The sequence below is a fragment of the Miniopterus schreibersii genome (assembly GCF_964146895.1).
Source record: "Miniopterus schreibersii genome assembly, chromosome: 3".
Classification (NCBI taxonomy): Eukaryota; Metazoa; Chordata; class Mammalia; order Chiroptera; family Miniopteridae; genus Miniopterus; species Miniopterus schreibersii.
In genome coordinates, this window is record NC_138103.1 from 75,473,070 (window position 1) to 75,497,981 (window position 24,912).

General features: G+C 36.1%; 1 protein-coding gene across 1 annotated transcript in view; it reads left to right on the forward strand.

The window, feature by feature from the left end:
- The window catches only part of DEPDC1B (DEP domain containing 1B), a 53,621-nt gene that overhangs the window by 26,616 nt on the left and 2,093 nt on the right, over positions 1 to 24,912 (forward strand). Inside the window, exons 4-10 of the mRNA XM_081132318.1 lie at positions 988 to 1,115; positions 1,771 to 1,901; positions 3,478 to 3,525; positions 7,124 to 7,264; positions 19,931 to 20,097; positions 21,771 to 21,947; positions 24,627 to 24,812. Of these exons, the coding sequence (XP_080988444.1) occupies positions 988 to 1,115; positions 1,771 to 1,901; positions 3,478 to 3,525; positions 7,124 to 7,264; positions 19,931 to 20,097; positions 21,771 to 21,947; positions 24,627 to 24,812 (978 nt within the window). The remainder of the gene's footprint in view (positions 1 to 987; positions 1,116 to 1,770; positions 1,902 to 3,477; positions 3,526 to 7,123; positions 7,265 to 19,930; positions 20,098 to 21,770; positions 21,948 to 24,626; positions 24,813 to 24,912) is intronic.

Here is a 24,912-nt window from a genome sequence, read left to right on the forward strand (position 1 = left end):
TTTTTTACTTTCCCTCTTTCTGTCTCTGCCTCCACTTTGTTGGTTGTTTTTTGTTTCTGTTTTGTCCTGTCTTCTCTCGCTTAGCCATTATATCAAATAAAAATGAAATACATAAAATTATTTCGTGTGTTTGCTGAGTGGGCAATATAATGTCAAAAATAAGGGTGTGGGCCCTGGAGCCAGACTGCTGGGTTTGAGTCTTGGCCCCTCCATTCACTAGCTATTTGAGCTTGTTTCTGTTTCGTTCACTGTGTTCCTCTCTCAGTTTTCTTTTTGGTGGAACCCAGATGATAATACCCCTCTGGGGTAAGGTTGTTATGAGAATCAAGTGAGTTCACCCAGGTACTTAGTAACTTAACTGCTATTTCTCTTATTAATGTATTTAGTAGAATTATTTACAGGCAGAGACAAAAGGAAAAAGTTACCCATAATATCATCCAGAGAGAATTAATACTACCATTTTTGTTGAGTATTAGTTTTTCTCCTTCCCATCTCCAGCTGTCCCTGTGGAGCTCTTGTTTTACCTGCCTTTTAGACATGCCTATGATCTGGGGGCTGCTCTTCAACATTGTACTTATTTGATCTTTACTTATAAAAAAAAATAGAGAACTCTTGAATATAATATCATTTTATTTTAAATAATTATTCAGTTTGGACAGTGTGTGAAGTTGGATAGGAATTCCTTTAGTTAATTTTGAAGTAATAAAATTTTATTTCATTCCTACTTCACTGATTATTTGAAACTCTCAAAGGAAATGTCATGCTTATCATCATAGCTCTTTTGCAATTCTTGAATATTCATTTATGATATGACCTGATCTTTAAGAGTCATTTTATTTCTCTGTAGTCCATGCAAAGAAAGTTTATTTTTCTTGTTATTTTTAAATCAAATTGCAAGTAACCAAATTAAAGAATTTCTCATAAAACCATACCAGTGTCTACTGAAATATTTATTTTCTTTCTTTCTACTCCCCTTCCCGCCATTAGAATTCTGAGATGTGGTACAAGCGTCACAGTATTGCTATCGGAGAGGTGCCAGCTTGCCGTCTTGTCTACCGCAGACAGCTGACAGAGGCCAATGTAGAAGAGATATGGAAGACTATGACATTATCATAGTATGTGCATTTGATATTAATGACACTTTTTAGTGTGTGTTTTTTTCTAATTTGCTTCTCCACTATTCTCTGCATACTTAATTTCCTGAAGTTACGTATAAAAATTTCAACTTTGATTGCATTATTTGTAGCTGTGCTGCTTATCAAACATAATTTAACTGAATTCTGAATATTTTCTGTGTCATTTATATAATAGTTAAGAATAGACATTTGAAAGTTCTTAAACTTCCTAGTAACACTGAACTGTTAATGAAACAGAATGAGAAATTTGATCTTTTAGATATCTGATGTACTGTTGGTAATTAAGGTTAATGATATAGCAAGTTGTTGTTTTTTCTCACAAAAATGTACTAGTAGCAGTTTCTCATCATTAGATAAGCTAGTTTTTGTTTTTATGATATCCTATGAAATCATTTTTTTGGCATTCAAGGTGTTATGTTATTAAATTAGTGAAGCAATATATTAATGGCAAAAGGATATTTTTCAAGTGTGTTCTCTTATACTCAATTTCTAGCCTTTTTGCCCCAGAAAGATTGGGTGAAATGAATGAAAACAACACATTTTAAAGACTGATCTTTTACAGTGCTGGGTTTTGGGGTAAATAATGATTTTTTAAAAAGTAACTAATTAATGTAATTCTTATTTATCTTTTTAGTTTACAGAAAATCCTTGGCCTAGATTCCTTAGAAGAAGTATTAGACATTAAACTCGTCAAGCCCAAGTTCATCATACATAATGTATATAGTGTGAGCAAGCAGGGAGTTGTTATCCTTGATGACAAGTCAAGTAAGTGCGTAAAAACCATTTTGTTTCTGGTTGATCCAATACGTTGGCTGCATAGGTCTGCAGCTTCTATTTGACACTTCTTTAAATCCTAAATAAATTTTTCCCCTCATTACACATAGTCTCCTCTCATGTCCTGATGCCATTTAACTAATTGTTTGGATTAAAGAAATGTCATAGAATGATGAATCCTCAGGAGTGAAAACCTCGGGAGAATCCATCCAGAGGCCAATTCACTGTTAGCCACCCTCGCATTAAGTGGTTCTGTATTATCCCTGGAAAGTCCCTGAAAAGTGACTAGGTTTAAGACGTACCTTAGAACTTGAGTCAGTTTTCAGGTGGATCTTGGGGTCTGATGGATTTTAGGTTCTCATTGATCTTTTTGTTATGGTATGTCTGTGTCAGTTTTTCTGGGATACTTGTGGTTTATGTCATTTTTTTCTTTTTATAAAAGTAGCTTTTTAAATGTTGAAGGTGTTTCAATTTTGTATACCTCTTTTTCAAGCCAGTTGACAAATCAGAAGAAAAAAAAGATTTAGTAGCTATCTCTTCTGGTTTTTGATTTGGAAAAGTACCGTCATGGTATGTGGAGTGAGCCAGGATCTCCAAACTGATTTTACTGCTTCCTCCCCTGGATAAAGGGAGGGACTTTAATTGGATGGGCTCTTTGATTGGTCCTTTCTTCGCTTCAAACCCTTGGTCCTGGGCATCAGCTGGAACTGGGATGACCGCTGGATGTGGGAATGTGGTACAGTACTTTGGGTTGTATAATTTATTAGAGAGAAGGCTGGAGGCTCCAGGCAGCAGACAGAGCTGTGCCAGAAGGAGCCGAGCAGCGGTGAGCAGGAAGAGGTTGCTCTAGGCCAAGTTTCCTGGCAGGAACAGAATGTGTCTTTGAAGCCTTAAGTGCTTCCCCTCTTATAGCCCCTGCCTCAGGAGGACATCAGGGAGCAGAAATTTGTGAATTCATGAGTTGTCTGGTTAATAAATACCAACATGTAAAATTAAGTTACATAGAATGAGGAGGTGTTGCCTTTGAAATACATCTGGAATCCTTTCACATTCTCTGAGTACAGCAAACATTAATACTTTTAGCTACCAGTTGGATGACCAGGCATCTTTTGTCTTATTAAGTTTTTCAGAAAGAAGAGAGCACTCACAAGACTCAGGCTCATTAGGTTGACAATTCAACCACTGTCTTGCAGTTTTGCTGAAGGTGGAGAAGATAGAAAGTGGAAGCATGAGTGCTGGCCCATCCATCAGATGCCTGTGGCAGGGCCAGGGAGGAAGACGAGACTCTACCAAATGGCTCATCTAGGATTTTTTTGTAGCAATGTTAACCATTATTATTTTAAGGGTGTTCTAATATGAATAGCCTACATTAATATGTCACTAAAGTTCATCTTGTCCTTGGAGAATTTTGCAGGCATGATTTATACATAAATAGGTAGATTTGATTAGCAGATACATTTCATATTACTTGGGCAAGTACTATATTCTTATGATACCAACTATATATGTAACTTCTAAAGTTATATGCAATTGAGTAAGATAGCTTTTTGTTTTTATTTTTCTGCAGAAGAACTTCCTCATTGGGTACTGTCAGCAATGAAGTGTTTGGCAAATTGTAAGTACTAATTGTCCTCCAGTTTTATGAAATTCATAGAAATTAGCATCCTGAATTAGAGTATATTTTTGCTCAATGGCCTGAACATTGATTTGACACCTGTGAGACTAGCCTTTAATTGTTTTGGGATTACTGTACTTTTAGTGATAAATTTGTGTCTTGGTGAAAGGGATGAATTATAGAATACTTTTAAAGGAATCTGTGCTTCCATTTTCTAGTGAATGATTTTTATTCCTAAAACATGTATTCCTAAGTACGTCCTATATTTACATCAACAGTTTGCTTAGCAGATCCTGTCTACTAATGGCTATTTACAGGGCCATTAGTAGTTTAATTGGGAGAGAACTATTTTAGAAGCCTAATCTAACTGGTAGGCTAGATGGTCTGGAAGGAGAAGAACCTGCATGCAGAGAAACAAGAAAGACTGTTTCAGTCTTTGGATGTACAGTGAAGGTGCCTGAGTCAGGGCTGTCCCTCTGAGGTTTTCATAGGCATATGAAATCCATTTTATTGGATATCAGAGGTACTGCAAAGCAACGAGTAATTATGGTATTTCACTTAACACTGTCATTTTGGGGGGGATTTCAGAAGGCTTGACCCAAAAGAGGGATTCTAGTGGTTAATGGCTTAGCTCAAGCAAATGATTTTAATGAGAATTCTAGTTATTTTGGTTGATTGATGGTGGTGATATTTATTCTCTAGGGCCTTTTGAGACATGACATCACAGATCACTGCAGAGAGGTAGTTTCTTTCTTCCCTTTTGGGTGAGACTAGTATGTATAGAGATAAGTGTATAAATTCTTGAATTAGTAGACTCTGAATTATTTATTTAACTGAAGTTGATTTTGTTTGATTATAGAATGAAACTAAAATAACGATTCAGCTTACTGTGGGTGATTTCAGAGGTAATATACAGAAAATGATTACATACTATCACTCTGAATGTGAATAGCAACATTGTGTTAGTTTATGTGAAGCCCAGAGTTCTCTATGTTTAACTATTAAAATGATCATTTTTTGGTAACTATTTTGGAACCTCTGAGATGTAGAATTCTGTGGTTTTGCCTTGGGAAAGTGATTTTTCTTTTTCTTGCTCATTTGAAATCAAAGTTAAATTATATCCTTGGCCAGAGTTGACAGTGACAAGATAGAAGATATAAATAAGATACTAAATTATCCATTTCTGAATTCCTGGCAAATTTAGGATCTGGAGGTTGATCAACTGGGAATGAACAGAGGAAGCCAGAATAAGAAATCTAGGCTATAATATGTTGTAAAGTGCATATTAAGGTGTGGCTATGATGTTGAATTTTCAGTGATGATCAAAACTTAGTAAAGAGCATAGTTTTCCCTCAAGGAAAATGTACACATAAAGCCACCAAACTTCTGCAGAAAAGCTAGAATAACTGGAATTTCTCATCAGTGGAGGGGCTCAGTAATGTTCTCCATGTGTGTCTGCTGGTGGTATATTAGGTGGAGATTCTTGGGACAGGATATGTCTCAGATGTATCAAGTGCAGTGGATGGTTGGCATATTCATAAGATGTTTGTTTATGTCAGAAAAAAAGGTGGTGAAAGGACAAGCTCGACCTTTTGAATAGTTCTATTAAATTATTAATTTTTCCAAATTCTCATTGGTCTCCAAAGTTTATTTTGAGTCTTTTAAAGTCATGACCTATTTCTTACCCTCTTTATTTTTAATGAGTCTAGGTTTCCATTATAGTCATCTAAAAGGGAACAGAAAGGGTAGACTGATTATATGGTATTTTGAAGGCCTAGTGCTCTCTTTTCTGTAAATCTGCTCCTCCCTTCTTTCCTTTCAGCCTGTCCACATTAATTGTAGACCATGTACACACAGGCCTGGGTACTTGGCCAGCGTAGTGGTTGACCACAGAATGAAGCACTAATGCTAAATAAATATAAAACCAGGTCAACTGTGGTTTTCTTCTTCTTTGTGCATGCAGCTTGCAAGAGTTCAATCAGAAATGGATACACACAACTCTTTCCCAAAATGTCAAGAATAACATTTATAAAAATCTAATTAAAAAAAAATTCTGAAATTCAAGATGATTAAGAAATAAAAGATCTTAGAAATATGGCCTCCTCATAGAGCTCACTATGCACCTGGCATTTTTAGGGAAACTATTTTTTACATATTTTTAACAAGAATGATGAAATGTTCACAAAAGGGTACAGTTGCTTAGAATGAACTGCATACTTATTCTGGGGAGGGAGTAGTGTGTATTGCTTGCTAGACTTAGTAAACTAATGACAGCATTTCAGTTGACTGAGCCTGCAATGTTTTAGAGGGGGACTCAAGCAGAAATGTCTGCTGTTTGATGCTAGGTTTATGTGGCACCACACAAGAGACCTTTCAAAACTTTTATTACTTTAGCCACTCAAATTCAGTTATTTTCTAAGAAGTGTTCAGAATACTAAAAGGTAAGAAGAGTTTTTAGAGAGACCCACAAAAAGCCATATTCACAGTGTCCCAGTGGCCTTGAGATAAAGGCCCAGAATGCTTGTCTTTTTTAGTTTGATCCTTTGTCTTTAGTTAGAGCGATCATGTAGTTAGAATTTCCTTTCCGTTCTTACTGGCTTCATCTTAGGTTCTCCTGAGGTAGAGCTCTGTTTGGGTAGAGTTTAGTTGTGTGTTCTGCTGGCCCAGAGCCTACCAGCAGTTGAACTTTCTTCCGTGCTGTGATGGGAAGAGAGAAGGCTGGCTACCCTGCCTCCTGGGACCACTCGCCGTTTCCCTCAAGGCGCGGGCAGCTCTAGCTCATCTCTGCACTTGGCAGTATAAACCTGCAGTCTCTCTGTGGATCGTTGGGGGCATTTGCTGCCAACTCCACAGAGAGCTAAGCATTTCTTGTTCCTCTTTCGTCCCAGATACAAGTGGATCTTTGCCTTGTTGCTGGCATAGGATAGGGCTGGGACCAGGTTGTTTCAGGCTTCTTATAGTTCTTCCAACTTTGCAATATGACTCTGCTTGATAAACTATCTTTTGCTGGTTGGTTAGGGATTAAATATGGAGTTTTACAATCAGAATGCATTACAAGACACAATGTAAAATCTCCTTTTCAGAATATCTTTAAGAAAAAGGTATAAATTCTTACCAGTCTGAAATAGTTTAGAGGCAGAAATTGATTATTTTACTCAGCTCTGACTCAAAATAATGAAAAGCTTTGAAATTGCTTTATAACTTGTCTATTACATGTGTGAGCTAATTGTTAGCATGGTCAGTGCTGTCAAAACTAGGAAAATATTGAATATTTCAAGAAAATTATCATTGTTTACATTTAATAAAAATGCCTTTTGGAAGGACCAAAAAAAAGAGTGAATTTCATTTAAAATGGAAGTAAGCCAGTGGTTTTCCTCATTGTTTTATAATAGATATCAATGTAGCCATAAATCAGGTTAACTGTGGTTTTTTTCTTATTTGTGTAAGTGAAATGTATAATGTCAATTTGTTTAATGTCATTTTCCCCATGAAAACTTTTCTGATTTTGAATATCTGTACACAACATACATATGCAGAGAAGCTAATACTCAGTGGTTGCCCTGCTAATGTTTTTTCCTATCTCATTCTTTTTTAATAGGGCCTAATTGTTCGGATTTGAAGCAGCCTATGTACTTAGGATTTGAAAAAGATGTCTTTAAAACCATAGCAGATTACTATGGTCACTTGAAAGAGCCTCTGCTTACATTTCATCTTTTTGATGCCTTTGTCAGTGCCCTAGGTAAGTTGGAATATAGTGAGCATTTATCTGCATTACCAATATTGAATCATTTCATTTTCACTATCGTGAGACTCCATTAGCCAAATGTCCATAGTGTTTTTGAAATAAAAACTAATGGGGTACTTGCCTAGTTGGTGCCTTGCTCTTGAAAAGGGAAAAGAAAATGGTTAAACTCTGTTATGAAACTCAAAGCAAGCACCATTATTTCCTAAGAAAGGATAATATGTTGTATGTCATTTTTTACATAAAAGCATGCCTTTATTGGTAGAAAAGAATATAAATTTGACATTTACTGTTCATGAGTAAATCTGCTACTCTGGATGTGGTGTCATAAACAGTCAAGTATGGGAGGCGTATTTTCATTTAGAAATCGAATTTCTGTTTATGGGAGGAACAGATTTCTATAGAGCTCTTTGCTATTTGTGACATGTAGAATATAGTAACTCATCATTCTCCAAAACTTGTTGCTATCCCTCACATAGATTTATACTTCAGAATTTACACTGTCAAAAAAACATGGTAAAAAGGGGGGAAAAATCACTATTTGCTATAGGTCTTTCTAATACTGTTTCTTTTTCTAGGAAAGCAGATTTTCCTCTTGCTGTTGTGATAGTTCAATAAGTACTATTGTTTTCTTGTCTAAAGGTTTGCTTTAATCACCAGACCATTGTGTGGGTATCATACTCTGTTATGTAAACTTGTAGGAATTAGCATGCTCTTATTTGTGGAGTTAGCAATCTTTCCCTTCTCTTTCTTTTCTCCTTTCAGTCTTACTTTCTTCTTGGAAAGTATGGATGCTGCCGTAGTATCCTAACAAAATAAAGTATATGTGAATAATTTACCTGATCTCATAGCACAGTACTTTAAAATTTAAGATTTTGTAGGTTTTCTGATAATAAGAAACAAAACCCAACAATTACAAGTCATGTACATAAAACTGAGTTTGTTTTCAGAGAGACAGTATTGGGAAGAGATGAAGGAATTGGTCCTAATACTGAGTTTTGAGGCCACTGGGTCTTCATGGTATTTTGTTTTCAACCACAGAGGACTGGGGATTTATGTACTCATGAATATCATGCCTAATGATGAATACTTGCTGTTGATTAATATGCATATTGATTGATTGAGTAGATTCTCATTATAGCTACTTAACTACTGTTATGTTACTGGTAAAAGAAGAATTCTAAAGACTGGATTAAAAATCACTCCTTAGATTTTTTTTCTCATTTTCCATTTTTATAATGTCCTATTGTAAAATTATCTGACTTAGAAACAAAAAAAAAACTTGGAACTTTAAAAAATGAATTCTAATTTGAATCAGTTATATTTATGGTGTTCATTTTGAACTCAGCTAGGAATTATGGCTGATTATTTCCAAATTGATGTCAGAGTCGGTTGCCCTCTAAAATATCATCTATAGTTGGCTTGGTGTGGAGGAGAATGGGTAGAATGGAGAATTTATCGCACTTGGGTAACAGCAAGACTAGACTAATGTGTGTGGGCGGTCATGATATATATTAACCTTCCCTGATCCAGTACTTCTTAAAGTGAATGTATTTGAGACACCCTGCATTGAAAACCATATCCTTATGTAGTGAAAGAAGAAAGTCTTCTAGATTATGGAAGACCATAGTTTGTTTATAAGATTAATGATGATTATCTAATATAGAAATCCTGTTAGAGCCTGTGGGAAAAGATATCTAGAAATTATGTATCTGCAGACTAGATGTGTAGGTTGAATCCCAGTAGGGTTAACTCATTCCTTAAACCTTTTGACTTTGATTGGAATAGGGTGCCATTAGGTAAACATGTTTTAAAGTAAGTAATCAGTCTACTTTGTGTAGAGGCTAAAAATCCTGCAGCCTTTTTAGTGGAAATGATTTTCAGTTCTGTTAATGAATTTCTTTTGAGGCTTCTTTTACCTCTAGCATGAAATAATGCTAGCTGATGTCAAAGCCTTTACCCTGAGAGCAGTTAGTCATTTTTGATATATGAAACAGGACATTTTAGAGTTCTTAAAGAAAAAAGAGGGGGAAAAAAAGACATTTTCAGAGATGTAAGACTTATTCTTTACTTACAATAAAAAAAAATTTTAAATTTGGCTCAGCAGTCTGACCTAACGTAACTGTCCATAACAATTAATCTTTATTTGCAAAATGGCAGGCCCTTGTATTAAGATCAGAGTTTGTTTAAACAAAACCAAAAAAAAAAAAAATCAGAGTTTGTCTGACTCTGGAATGGGGTGAATGAGGTAATATAGCATCCTTCACTCACACTCCACACACACCCTAAGTTCTGTGTAGCTTGTAATAATTTGGCATATTGAGGAAAAGAGCAGCAGATAGGAAGCACAGTAGGGCATAGGAGTAGGGAAGAGTACTTTAAAAAATTGTGTGACTTGTGGGTTGTATGTATGATGTTATAATTTGAGATCCCACACTAGTTCTCTGTTGGCCAGCTCTAGCTCATAAATACATCTGGTGTGACCTGTGTGTTTTCAAAAGAAATTTAATTAATTGCCAAACTCTAAGAAACAAGAAATTCATATAAACTTATAATTTTGGCTTTTTTAGAAAAACTGGAAGATCTGGCAATTCGGGGCTTGAATTTTCAGTGGCACAAACTCCTGCAGCTGTGTAGTGTACACTCTCCACTAGAAGGAGCAAGTGTTTCAGGGACATGAATTCCAATTTGCCAAGTCTCCAATGCTCCGCATTGCCTTTCAGGCTCTAAAGCCCAGTTCACTTGATCCCCTTTACTCATTTATTCCATTTGTCTGCTCCTGTAAGCACTTGAGCTTGAGACCCCTGCCAGTAGGCTGGAAGACTGAGATAGTAGCTCTTTGCTGTTCCCTTCTTCCTAAATGTTAAGTTTAGAAAATGCCATTGAAATTCACTAGACGGATTGAACACTGGATCATCGGATTCAATAGGTTGAGATCTCCTCCTGTGTTTCTAACCTAGAAATATCCATAAGGTTAGATTTTCTATTCTTTGGTTCTTTTGTCTAGTGACTTCTAGGGAATCCTCTGGAGACGAGCACCATCTTTGCCTTGTTACCTCTGCACTTACGTTCCTCAGGTTATCTTGGGGTCCTTGTCCCATGGTAATTCTTAAGGAAAAGCAATTCTTTTTCTCAGAGAGTGCCTAGGTGGTGTACTTGATCAGACAGACTGCTCTTGCCCATGTTAGTCCAAAGTTCTTGCTGGTGGTGGTCTCTCCTCTCAGGACACCAGGCTTGCTTATGGCTGGGGCTTTTAAAGATGCAGATGGGCCAAGGTAAGGATATTGAATCACCTCCAAATGTAATGACTACTTTTATGTCAAGGTTGTTGGCAAAAGTGGTGTTAGGTACTCCTTAAATGTGGAAATGCCTAGGTGTTCCCTGGCTATAACTAAATACAAAAGCTATTTATAAGCATACTGGTAATCACTAAGATGACTGAAAAACTTTCGGGGGAAAACTTAATACCTTTCTCCCACCATTCAGCAGGATAAATTCCAGCTGGGTTAGAGAATTAAATGTAAAAAATTCAAATTCTAAATTATAGTTATTTATCTGACGTTGGGGTAGGTGAAGGACTTTCTAAGTGCAAAAGCAAAAGAAGGCATAAATATGCTAAAGCATTGGGACTCTGCATGTAGGAAAGGGCATCATCTTGTGTGTGGGTGAATCTGTATCTACTTTTAAGCAATTCACAAAGGCGACTTGTTTGCCTTTCTTTAAAAGCCTCTAGAGAAATAGTCTTTCTTGCTGTGTCTTTCTTTAGCAGGGTGTTCTTACCAATTGATGTGTAGTCTGAATTCTTTTGGCTTAGTGTAAACCTTTTCCTTTTTATACCTCTTTTCAGTGAAAATGAAACTGTGACATATTTTTTTATTCCTTTGGTTGTTCAAAAACTGCAACAAACCCTTCATGAATCTCTTGTTCTCTGGCTGAACAGACATGGGCCCAGTGGCCCTTCTGGGAACTCCAGGCCTTCTCAAAAGTCTTCATATTTCACTTCTTTTTTGAAGCTCCCATAAGGAATAGCTTATTGTGAACATTACACATGTTAGTGGAATGATTAGGTCTACTTTGCAAAAATGAAAATTTGTTTTCCTGATGATTTGAAAATAAAAATCTGATGTAGCCATTGAGAAATGAGAGGGAGGGTGACAAAGGAAGGTCATCATGGCCAAAGTGTCACCTAACCTGTAATAAGATAGAATATTATACATTTTCATTGATTTTGATTTTATTTATTTCTATCTCAAGGAACAGTTGGGTTCCTTTGAGTATTAAGTTATTTATTCAGTTATTGTTCCTCAATCTACTTATATAACAAAATGTTTTCATGATTGAAAAAACTCAAAGAAGATTTGGTGATTTTTTAATTATCTTTTCATTATTTTATTCTTATTTCACCAATGGAAACATTACCAAGCTCAGGTAACTTGGTATTTTGACCTAGTTGTATCAACTTTAATAATTGCTCTGCCTTTCTGGGCCCCAGGATTCTCATTGATAAATGGCAGTAATGCATGTCATAGTAATAGATATGAAAACATGAAACTTAGAGCAATGGGTAACATTTATTTTCCCACTGAGTATCTTTTCTGCTTTGTTTTGAAAAGTACAAAAATTGGAACAGTGCATAAACTACGATAGGATAACCATATGTTGCTATCTAGTCAGTTCTCTCAAATGATAGGAAGATTTTCTATGTAAAATTACTCATGAGAGACCTTTACAGTCTATGAATGGGATAAGCACTATTATATCATCCTGAAAAGGAACCAGTTGCCTCTGGGGCTACAGAAGGCCCTTGCCGTTTTCTCAGGAGAAGGATGGTTCAGTATTTTTATGATGACATTGAGATTGTGGAAATGATAAAAAATGAAAAGGCTACTCTTTTAGCTTCTGTTTTAGAAAAATGAAATGAATCCAAATAATAAAATAGTTACAACATTAAAACTCTTTGGCTGTAAAATGAGAATAGAATGCTAATGTCCTTCAGAAGTTCTTAAAACGGAATCTAAGAAAACCAGGACACTTTTTAAAATCAGTAATACTTTATGATCTTGAAGAACCCGAAATTACTTGCTGGAGATGTCGCTTCAGTTCAACTGTATTTTACAGCTAGGTTCTCTTACAATCATTTTTTGCTGAATCCTGTAGTGTGCTTTTATCAATAAGCTTTTATTGAAGAAAAAAGATTAGGTAATGGTCAGCAATGAGAAAGAAATTAGGAAACAAAAGTAGAGGAGTGCAGATTAAACTATTTTTGAGAATCTAAAAATTTGTACATGTATTTGAACTGAGGAAAGCAATACATAGAGTTCCAAGATTTAAAGGCAGAACTAAAAGTGAGTCCTACTTTGACATTTGAACAGATTGAAAAATAACATCCTTGGGACTGGATGCCAGGAAGGACTTAAGTTACTAGAGATACGCCAGACCTCAGCCCTTTTATCTTCTCTCTGATAGATCCATACCACTTCGTGAATCACCCATGTGCTGAGTATTTTCAGTTCTTATCTTCCTCTCAGATCTGTGTCTGAAATCAAAACCGGAGAATCTGTCTGACCTCTGGCTGTGCATTCCTGGATGTTTGTTATACAAGAGCCTCAGTTCAAACTCAGTAGTCCCTAAGCCATTGTTTCAGAAACTGCATGTTGGATATGAATTCTTTGTAGTAAAACAGGATTAAAAAAAAAAAAGACATAGATTAATACACAAAATATCAGAGTTCATTGTATATGGTAAAAGTAGATGTTTTTATGAAGGTTTTGTTTTAAATACCTATGAATGTGCATTGTATTGTTACAATGTAAAATATAATTATTAATTTTAGTTGTAAAAAACTGTTAAACCCTCTAAATTTCACCTTCACCTAGCGGCCTACATAGTAAGGTGATTGTGAGGATTTAATGAAGGTGAAGGCCTCTCAGAAAGTATAATATTGCTTAGATACTAACAGTAATAATAGTCAGTTATGACAGATGCTTATATTACACATGGTTTGTCCTTTATGCTTAGATAAAGCAGCACATGGTTTGTTCTTTACACTTAGATTAAAAATCGCTTTTATCTGCGGCTCATATTTTATAGTTTTATTCAGTTTTTCATTCTGATTGTTGTGAAATTAGCATTTTAAAGGGGTTTGAGTTTCTTCAGGCATAAACTACGTTCTATTTTTTACTTTATGAGAGGGAAACTAGTAGTAGTTATCACCTGGCTTTCATTCTGAACTTTTAAGAAAATGATTTTGAAGTGCCCCCCTTAATATAAAACAGCTACTAGCTTCAGGTTTAGTTTTGTTCAGAAATTCTCTGTTCTTTTTATTGTTTCTAATCCTTACCCCCAAGCTGAAGGATGTAGAATGGTATTTTCTTTGAGTGCTTATTAAATGTTTGTGGTACTCTTTTGAACCAGCATTTCTACTTCTAGGCACTTTCCTTGACCACTTGGAAAAAGTAGGTAATATAGCATGGTTTTTAGGAGTACATGCCCTAGACCATGTGGGTTCAAATCCCACCTACCACGAAATAGCTGTGTATTTGGGCAAATGACCTAATATCTTTAAGCTTCACCTTTTAAAAAAATAAATAAATCTGTAAATGCAAATAATAATGGTATCTACCTCAGAGATTGTTATAAAAACTAAATGAGATATATTAACTGTTTAGCACACTGGTAGGTACATAATAAAATGCTTAATAAATGCTAACTATTTTCATCATTATAAATTAATTTCATCATTATAAAGATTTGCTGTTACTAGTTCTAATTTTTAAAGAAAGAAAAGTAAGCTCCAAAACTACTTGATCAGACTTTAAAATTCTTTCAGCTGTAGTGGAAGATCATCTACTCAAGTTCTAAAATACTATGTGAAAGTCATGTGCTCTTCCATGTGGTAGAAGAATTTGCTCCCTTTGGGATTAAGGGCATGGAAGTGTTGCACATCATTACTTCCTGCAAACATGGCTCCTATTTTATTTTTAATATGTTCTGTTTTTATATGATATGTGTAATGATGTGATAAACTGGGGCAGAGCCAAATGTTCTTATGACTGTTTCTTTTCCTGTCTTTAGCATCATGTTCCTAACACTAACGGAATTCTAGGATTGTAACTTTTTACACTATTGCCTCTTTAAACATTCACAAACATAAAAAAATTATCAACTATTTCCCTGTCAGTTTTGTAAATTTTCTAATAATAATTTTGTGATTTCAAATTATAGTCTTAATGTGGTTGAGAAATGCTATTAATTCATGTCTGCTTTATATTCTGTGTTTAATCTCTTTTAAAATATAGATTTACTTAATGGCTACTAGACTCGTAAGACTTTTTTTCAGGTTCCTGGAGATTTTGCCAAAAGATAACTTCGGACATAATACAATGATGATAGATGGCTGATAGATGAACTTCTAAAACACAATCCAAATTTAAAATGATTTTTATCTAGGACACATATAGTAGCCCCAAAAAGTTTGTCTATGTCCGAAGTAAAGAATGATATTCAGAAGCTAAAATCTAGTGCTAGATGTGCTCATTGTTATTGGAAGTATTGTTCATAAAAAAGAAAACATTCTTAATTACCACTTTAAAAAGGAACCCTGCAATTTGATTTCCAGATGTCCACCAAAATACTCTTTGAGGATGGTGGTGGTGTTAATTTGGCAGAACAGATACTAATATAACAGACATTCATGCGCCCGCCCCCCTAATTTAATACTACATCTTGCAACGTTCTATATGTAGAAACAAAATTTCTAGGTTGTCTGGTAAATACTACTTCTAGCAAATTGTTTTCCAGAGTGGTTCCAGCAATTTACACACCCCCATTAGCACCATATTCCTATTTGACCATTTCCTTACCAATACTTGATTTCATCAGGCTTTTTAATTTTTCTGTTCTGATGGGTGTGAAAAGGAATCTTATTGCTGTTTATTGTTTATGTGGGTTTTTACTTGGGTGAAATACTTTTTCTACCCATTACTCTTCTTTTGGTTTTTCTTTTTTGTCATTCTAAAAATATATTCTGAATATTAATCCTTTTTACCTTTAGTCTGACAGATATCATTTCCTAGTCTGTGGCTTGTCTTTGATGTTAATCATAAGGTAAAGAGCTTTTGTGTTTTACTTTGGTCAAATTAACTTGTGTGTTGCATGAAATCTTTCTATATCTGTCACAGAGAGATTCTATATTTCTAAGATTTTTTAAGGTTTTATTTCATGTTTAGGTCTCTTAAGTTCTCTTTATTTATTTTAAATTAACTTTATTGAGGTATAATTAACAAAATTAAAATGCGCCCATTTTAAGTACAGTTCAGTGAGTTTTGGTCAATTTATACTAGTTAATTACAAATAAAATGTAGACCATTTCCATTACGCTTAAAAACTCTCTTGTGCTCTGTTTTAGTCAGTCCTCAACCCCATCACTGCACCAAACAACCAGAAATAGAAGCTTTCTGTCTGTATAGATTGTTTTCTTGTTTTAGTGTTTCATACAAGTGGAATTATACAGTATGTATTTTGTATCTGACTTCTTTTGCTCAATTAATCTTTTTGAACTTTGTGCATGTTATTGCCAGTACCAGTAGTTTGTTACATTTTATTGCTGGGTATTTTATTGCTGGATAGTCCACAATTTATTTACCCATTCACCTGTTGAGGGAAATGTGAAATTATTTTCAGTGTTGGGCTGTTATAAATAAAGCTGTTATGAACATCCATGTATAAGACTTTGTATGAATATATGTCTTCTTTTGGGAAAATAGCTAGAAGTGTAATTTCTGGATCGTATGGAAAATGTATGTTTCCTTTTATATGAAAGTGACACGCTGTTTTCCAAAATAGTTGTGACATTTTATATTCCCATGATATGAGTGATATGAGTGTTCCAGTAGCTTTACATCTTCTTCAACACTTGACATCATCAGTCTTTTAAATTTTAGCTACTCAAGTGAGTGTGTAATGGTATATCTTTTTGGTTTTAATTTGCATTTTTCTGATGACTAGTAGTGTTAGGTGTCTATTCATTTGCTCAATGGCCATTCATGTATCTTCTTTTGTAAAGTGTCTGTTGAAATTTCTGTCATTTTTTTATTGTCTGTTTGTTCTTTTATTACTGAGTTATAAGAGTTATTTTCATGCTCTGCATCTAAGTCCTTCGTTAGCTATGTGTATTGCAAATATTTCCCTCTGGATTGTGGTTTTCTTTTTCTTAAAAATGCCTTTTAAAAAGCAAAATTTTTAAAATTTTCATTAAGTTTATTTTATCATTTTCTTTTATGGCTCATGCTTTGTGTGTCAGGAAATCTTTGCCTACCTTAAATATTATATTATTTGACATATAATGTTACTACATGCAATGGCATTCTTTCATTCTCTCTTTGTACTATTGTTTCATTACATTTTAGTCCTACATATGTTTTTTAATAACATATTATAAATCGTACTACACATTGTTATTGTTTTTTCTTTAAACAGACAATTTTCTTTCAAAGAAATTAAGAAACATAGAACAGGTTTTATGTATGCACATATTAATCTTCTCTGACATTCTTCACTCCTTTGTGTAGATCCAGGCTTTCATCTGGTGTCATTTTCCCTTGCTTGGAAAGGGTCCTTAACATTTTTTATAGTATAGGTGTATTGGAAAACAAATGCTCTACTTCTGGGGAGGGGCATGGGGCTCTGAAAAGTCTTTGTTTTGACTGACTTCTTAAAGATATTTTCAATGGATACAGAATTCTAAGTTAAAAGTTTTTGTTCTTTCAGGTGTCGATCTCTTGTTTTCTGGCTTAAATAGTTTCTGATGAAAAGTCTTTGGTAATTCCTTATTTTTGTTCCTCTGTGTATAATGTGTCTTTTTTTCCTCTGATGCTTTTGAAGTTTTCTCTCGTGATTTCTATGATTTTCAGTAATGTAATTACAATGTGCCTCTATTTGTTTTTTCTTTGTGTTTATTGTGCTTTGATTCAGTGAATTTCTTTGATCTGTTCATTTATAGATTTCATCAACTTTGGAAACTTTTGGGCCATTATTTTTTCAAATTTTTTTCTGCACCTCCTTTCCCTTTTCTAATTACATATATGTTAGATCATTTGATATTTTTCCACAGGTTGCTGCAGCTCTGTTCATCCGCCCTTACCCCCCCCCTCCCCACACACACTCACTTTTTTCTCTTTCCTTCTATTTTGGCTAGTTTATATTACTGTGTATTTAAGGTTCTTGATTTTTTTTTTTTGCAGTGTTTAATCTGTAATGGTTCTCATCTAGTGAACGTTTCAGGCTTAGTAATTTTCATCTCCAGAAGATCCATTTGGTTCTCTTTTATATTTCCATTTCTCTCACTGTGTTCATATTTCTTTTAAATATGTAAGCATAGTTAGAATACCTATGAATATGTAACATATTTTTCTGCTAATTCCTTTGTCTGTCATTCCTGAATCACTTTTTACTCTGGCAGCTATGTAGAGAATAGACTGTAAGTGGGTAACAAGGAGGAAGGAAGATGCAATGTTCAGATAAAGTTGCAGTTGGAACTGGTAAGAACTCATTAAATTCTAGATTTATTTCTCCACAAAGCCTTCACTTTTCCATGAAGCCTTCTATCACATTAGCCCACAGATACCTTGCTTTTCTAATTTTAAAGAGAGTCAGATTTCACTGTGTCTTAGGGTGTTTCACGTTCATACAGAGTGTGGCAATAGTAGGTTTACAGTTCATGTGGAAAATAAGAGTTATTAATAAATAATAATACTACAAGTATAAACTGTTTAGTGTACTCAAAACTGTAAACCTACTTTTGCCTTACCCTTGTATTACCCAGAATCCTCCAGTGGCTCCTCAGGTTACTTCTGATAAAACCGGAAGTCATTAATGATGGTCTACAAGGTTCTGTGTATCCCTCGGCTTCCTCTCTAACCTCACTTCTGATTTGAATATTCATTACACACTGTTCTCTCTTCACACGAGCCTCATTACTGTTCCTCAAACATTTCAAACATGCCCCCATATTAAAATCTTTAATTGATATTTCCTCAGCCTTGAAAATTTGTCTCTTTGATATTTCCCTGGCTTACTGTCATTCCTTCAGATGACTGCTCAAATGTCACCATCAGAAAGAGACCTTTCCCAAAACCCTAGTGTTTTCCCATCACCCTCCAGCTCCTTTTCTTCATTTTCTTCACTGCACTTTTTCACCTCACGTCATATTTATATATCTCTTTGCCTATTATCTACTGGGAAGGGAGTGCCATGAGATCAGACAGGATTTTATTTCCCACTGAAGCCTTTCTAAAACAGTTCTTGGACTGGGCAGGGCTTAATAAATATTTATTAGATAAATGAAAGAATGAATTAAAATATGGACATAAACCTTTTTTCTTTTCATGGATTTGATTATGTAGAATTGAAAGCAGATTTACATAGATGATAATGATAATTAGCAGCAGTATTTCTGGTGAACATTTAGGATCTGAACTTGGCATATTAAAACTCCCTCCCCCTGCCCCCTTTGGGATATCATACTGCACATCCATTGCCTTTGGGATCAAACTCAAGCTCCTTAGTCTGGTATTCCAGGTTTCTAAGATCTCATGTCTGCTGATGAGGTTTTTAGCTTCGCTTATATACTAAGCCCTTACCTCACAGCCTATGCTGCTTTCATACTGAGTGACTTACTGTTCCCCTAATATGCCCCTTACAGAGGTCTCTTAAAGTACCTCTTACACTTACGTTTTGCCATTTATTTTTTGTGGGTCTCTCCTTTTCACAAGGAATATACTCTTCCAAAGAAGGGATCTGGCATATTTTCATAATTCCACGACCTAGCATAGTTCCTGGCATATCATACATGGTGAGAAAATATTTTGGAATGTAAAAGATAGTTTTGCCAAATCAGAGTCTAGAAACTTGAAAAGGTTGGATCTGGACCAGTAAATTGATGAAAGCAGTTTCATCTCTTTAGTTGGCTTGGAATGGCTGTGTCCAGGGACAAATAGGGACGAAGAGCAGACAATATTATATTAGAACACCCTAATTTTTAGCAAAATCATACTGGGTGAGGAGGGATGGCATGTAGCGCAATTGAATTGGCCCCCTTAACTAGAAAAAATAGCTTAAGTGGGAGGAAGGGTTGTTGGGCAGGTGCTATTTAGAAAGAAGCAGAGCCATTTGGCAGTGGATTGGCTATAGGAGCATTAATTAGTTCTATTATTTGGTCTGTGAGAATCGTGTAAGATGGTGATCTGCTTTTCATGAAGAAATAATACAAAGGGAAGAATTCAGGGCAGTGATGGCACATTCATGTTCTTGCTCATGTTATCTTGGACCTATTAACAGAGTAAATGTTAGGGTTTAGGTTGGGCTCAACCTGACTGCTCTTGGTTCAGTGGAAAAGTGCTATGAAAACTCGGGTGTATCTGTCAAGGTTGTGGTGGGGAAATGGCTGTGTTTGTTCTATATATTTTTAAGCACTGGTTGGTGATTTGCATTTTCTGTGCTGATTTATGAGTGACAGTGGATCTATAATCAGTTCGCCCAGTATAGTTGAATATATTAAACATGTTTTACATAATTTTAGTAATACATATTTTGTAAAAATATGAACATAATAGAGTCAATTAGGCTATAGGTTTTTATAGAGTAAAAACTTTCTTTCTAAATCAGGTTTGTTACAGAAAGAGAAAATGGCCATTGAAGCATTTCAGATTTGCTGCCTCCTCCTGCCACCTGAAAATAGGAGAAAGTTACAGCTGTTGATGAGGATGATGACAAGGATCTGCTCAAATAAGGAGATGCCACCACTTTGCGATGGCCTTGGGACCCGAACACTGGTAGGCTGAGTTCTAACATCGAACATGACTTGAGTTTTTGAAATAAAATTCACCTGAGTAAAGTTTACTGGCTTGGAACCAGAGGAAGGTGCATGGCAGGCTTGCTCAAAGAGCCATGGCTTAGGATCCCCCCAGACTAGTATTGTACTTTTGGTCTTGGTGTCTTAACGAATATAATAAAAGAGTGAGCAGGGGTGGACTCTGAGTGTAGAGATGCCTGTGTACTGTCAACACATAGAAAAGGAAGGGTGGACAGAAAGGATAAGTGATCTCTCAAGAAAACAACGCTCTCTCCTCCAGGTCAAAAGGGTTGCAGAGCCGTTACTCCAACCAGTAGGAGAGATGCAGCCTACACAGGGCTGAGTGAGGGAAGAGTAAGATGCGGGGTTGGACGTGACAGCTGGAGCAAGAGAACCTGCGCCTCCATGAGGGAGGCTTTTTCTTAAAATATGCTCAACTTTGCTAAAACTGAGGAATTTTGAATATTACTTTGTTATGTCAGCGTGTGTTTTACAGTAGGGTTTATGTTTAGAATTGCTTATTAGCTAAATTTCTCTCTAAGTCTTGGAGTCAAATTGATGCTTCGTTGGTATGTGCATGTTATTTCCATGTCCTGGTGAACCCCTGTGTACCCCTGGGGACCCCCTGGCCCAGTTTGAGAAGTGCGGAGTAAGATCAGAAGAGTACTCAGTGCCCTGTGGAGTGATTCTTGACCCTTTTTGTGTGGTTGGGTAGGGAGGCTGGTGGACCTTTCTGAAAAGCTGAAGAAGAGTTGGCACTTATTCCCCAGGAGAATGCATGTGTGAAATTTTGCATACATTTCAAGGCATTCGTGGGGTTCCTGGGGTCCGTTGTCTCCCTGTAAAGAATCTCAGTCCACATAAATATGAGTGAAGATGAAGCATCACTGCAGTGCTGAGAAAGTGACGTCTTAGTAAACAGAATTGCATGCTTATAGGCTTTGAAATAAGATTCTCAGCAATAACATTAATAAGAAAGGAAAAAGAAAATCCATCCAAAGGATAGCAATAAGGATGGAGTAGTTACTGTGAATTCTGTGGCAGCAGCTGCTATAGTATTTTTTGTATTTCTGCTTACTCTAAAGACTCACATCACTTAATGCACTTCTTGTAAATTCTCACAGTTTTCTTCAAAGGTCATTGTCAAATGTACATTCAAAACCCTAGAGAAAAATAAGTTAACTAGGAAAATGTGTAATGGTTGAGGCACACAAACTGTGCTAGTATATTAAAAAAAAATCAATAATGAAATTAGGATATTATCAGACTAAATGGCTATAAAGTACACCAAACTTAGAAGTGCTACATGATCAGGGTCATGGTGGTAATGTTAATTTTTGGAATTTGTTTAAATATATATTTAAAACCATCTGTGGAAGGGTTTTAAAAGCTTTTAGACAAGCATCTCTGCCAAGTCTCTGTGAGATGAGGTGCACATTCTGCTCATGCTGATTAATAAGAAAATCAGCCCATCTGAGATGACTTGTGTGGCCAGGGGCCAGGTAGGATGTGCACCCTGTGCTATGGGCCATCTCTCACTGACTAGTCACACTTGCTTTTTGCAAATTAAATTGGACTCAATTCAGAGTAAGAAAAAAAAATCATTGGTATTTATTTTAAAATCCCCCCACCTTTTTTCTTTTTCTTTTTTAGATGATTCAGACATTTTCCCATTGCATCTTGTGCTCCAGGGATGAAGTGGACTTGGATGATTTATTAGCTGCTAGGTTGGTGACGTTTCTAATGGACAATTACCAAGAGATTCTGAAAGTCCCTTTGTCCTTGCAGACCTCCATCGAGGAGCGTGTGGCTCACCTACGAAGAGTGCAGGTAAAGGAAGGGATATTACGAAACCCTACGAAATTGTTCCCAGAAAGTCATGTAAGCATGGTAGACTTCTTGGGACTTTTTGTTATGAGGATTAAGTGAATTAATACGTACAAGGTGCTTACAACAAGGTTTGGCACGTAGTAAGCACTATAAGTCTGTTATCACTGTCCTGTCCTGTCCTGTCCTGTCCTGTCCTGTCCTGTCCTGTCCTGTCCTGTCCTGCCCTGTCCTCCCCTGTCCTGTCCTCCCCTGTCCTCCCCTCCCCTGTCCTCCCCTGTCCTGTCCTCCCCTCCCTTCCCCTCCCCTGTCCTCCCCTCCCCTCCCCTCCCCTCCCATCCCTTCCCCTGTCCTCCCCTGTCCTCCCCTGTCCTCCCCTCCCCTCCCCTTTCTTTCTTTTTCATAACTTATTTTCTCCTATCTTAACAATACAAGAAGAAAATTTTCCTACATCATTAAAATTATTCTTGATTGACACTGGAGCAACCAAGAACACAGACTCGAGCTCAATGGTGTTTGAATTCCTGCCATGCCCGTTATTAGCTGGCTGACCTTGGTTCTGCCATGTAATGTATGTTTGCTTCAGCATCTGCCCCAACATCTCTCTCTATCTGTAAAATGAGATAATGATAGTTAATACCTACTTCCTAGGGTTGTTTTGAGGATTGAATGGCTTAAGATGTCAAGTGCTTAGAAGAATGTTTATCACATAGTAACTTCTCAGTTGGTAGCTTTGTCATCACTGTTGTTACATTACCACACTATGTCATTATTATTGATAACATAGTATTCCATAATATGGTTTACCATAATTTATTTCAGTGATTTACTTTGGTTGATATTTAGATTGTTTCCATTTTTTTAATGTTGTGAGCAATGTAACAGTAAACATTTCTATAGCTAGATTTATTATTTTTTTTGGATTGATCCGTGATTATTTTCTAAGAATAAATTCTAGGAGCAGCATTGCATGGTCAAAGGCCATGAGTAGATTTTAAGTGTTGGTTGCATGTTGCCAAATTTCCCTTTAGAATGAGCATTCCAATTTTTATTCCCATTAGTGTTAGAAGAGTGTTCATTTCTTTACACCCTTGTCTACTTTGGGTGTTATTAAAATATATACCTTTGCCATTTCATAGGTGAAAAGTGTAATCTTACTGCTATTTTAGTTTAATCTTTTAATCTCCCTGCCTCCACTAGATATTTTTCAGATTTTAAAAAAAAGAAAGAAAAGAGATCTTTTGCTGTATTTCTGTAAGGAAAGGTGATCGCGAGAACTGTGTTGCTCTGGTACTTGCTAAGTTCGTGTATTCACGTAGCACAGGCATGTGCTGCAGCAACTTACACCTGTGAGCCCTTTTCTGTCAGTTGAAGATCAGGCAGCTGAGCTATGATGGTTAATTTACCTGTGATGGCACTGAATACAATCAGTAACTACTCAATTGTCCAGTAACCCTCTCTCTTAGAATTATTCAGTAGACTTGCCAAAGAGCGGTTTGTTTTAGCACTAAGCTCCTATAGACCTCTGTTCTCGCACATAGACTACTTAGCCCCTACGTGATAACACATTTAGGGCAGTGCTTCTCTGAAAATGAACAGTGTTATTTGGACTGTCCTGGTGAATTGTTTCGGGGCAGTTTCCGGCTGACCTTGGGATAGATCATTTGTGCAGTAGGCATTGTTTTTTACACCAGCCTTCTACCAACTTTATTTGCAACCCCTCCCTTCCTCTTGTGCCCTTTAATCATAGGTATCTGGTGTTTTTCTCGTGTCCTAGGCTCTGGCTGTCCCCTTTATTCTGGCCCTTTTCTGCTTTTTCTGGCCTTCAAATAAAAAAGGAAGTATCCTATGTATACCTCTTCCCCTATGGTTCTGGTCTGTCTCTCTTAGGTTGTCTCTAACTGATCTGGTAAACTGATATTGAGGCATGGAACGTACTTAATGTAATATTCTTCTTGGCAACACTTATTTTTAACTGTGGCTTCTGGAAAAAAATCTTAAGCCAAAGAAGTGAATGCAATAGTAGTAGTTTTATCCACAGCAGAAGAACAGTAGATGCTGTATTTTTGAGAAGATGACGCTCTTGGACTCTGAAGTTGAATATTTTTAACGGATGCTCATTTATTCACAGGTCTTGGTATCATCTTTCCTCTTAATTCTCCCTTCTCCCTTTGCCCTGTGCAGTGTCTGCACATTCCTTGTTTTCACTGATTCTCACCATCACATGTTTGGAGATGGTTGTAGGACTTCTCTACATGACAGCTGAGCTAAGGCGTGCCTCACCCATCCCCCAGGGAGGGAGGACCAGACTCTTCAGATGGGAGAAGGAACCTGGATACTTCACTGTGTGTGTTCAACATCATTTTTTGTTTTGAATCGTTTTGTAGCTAACATGTTCAGTTGATGTTTTAATTTCAGACCTTATTAATTAAGAGGACATTTTATTAAAATGGCTCTTGGGTTTAAAAAGGTAAAAATCTCATTTAAAACTGTGTCTTTAAGTGATTTTTTTTTTTAAGTTCTTGAAACACTTTAACTTTTTAATATGGAGTTTTCCCCAGTTAAATTGAGGAGTGACATGGCATTCCTAGTGGGAGATATGCTGTGCTTGATCTGAACAAAATTTCTGTAATTTATTTGAAAATACACTTTTTTCTTTCTTTATGAATCCTTTTGCTTCAGATAAAATACCCAGGCGCTGACATGGATATCACTCTATCTGCTCCATCGTTTTGTCGCCAAATTAGTCCAGAGGAATTTGAATACCAGAGAGCATATGGCTCTCAGGAACCTCTGGCAGCTCTGTTGGAGGAAGTCATAACAGATGCCAAGCTCTCCAGGAAAGAGAAGAAGAAAAAGCTGAAGCAGGTACAGAGGCTGTTCTCTAGTCATTTCTCTCCCTCCCTATTGTTCTTATGTGGTTTTAATTCTCTATTGCGATAGGTTTCATCGGGATCTCATCTTCTGA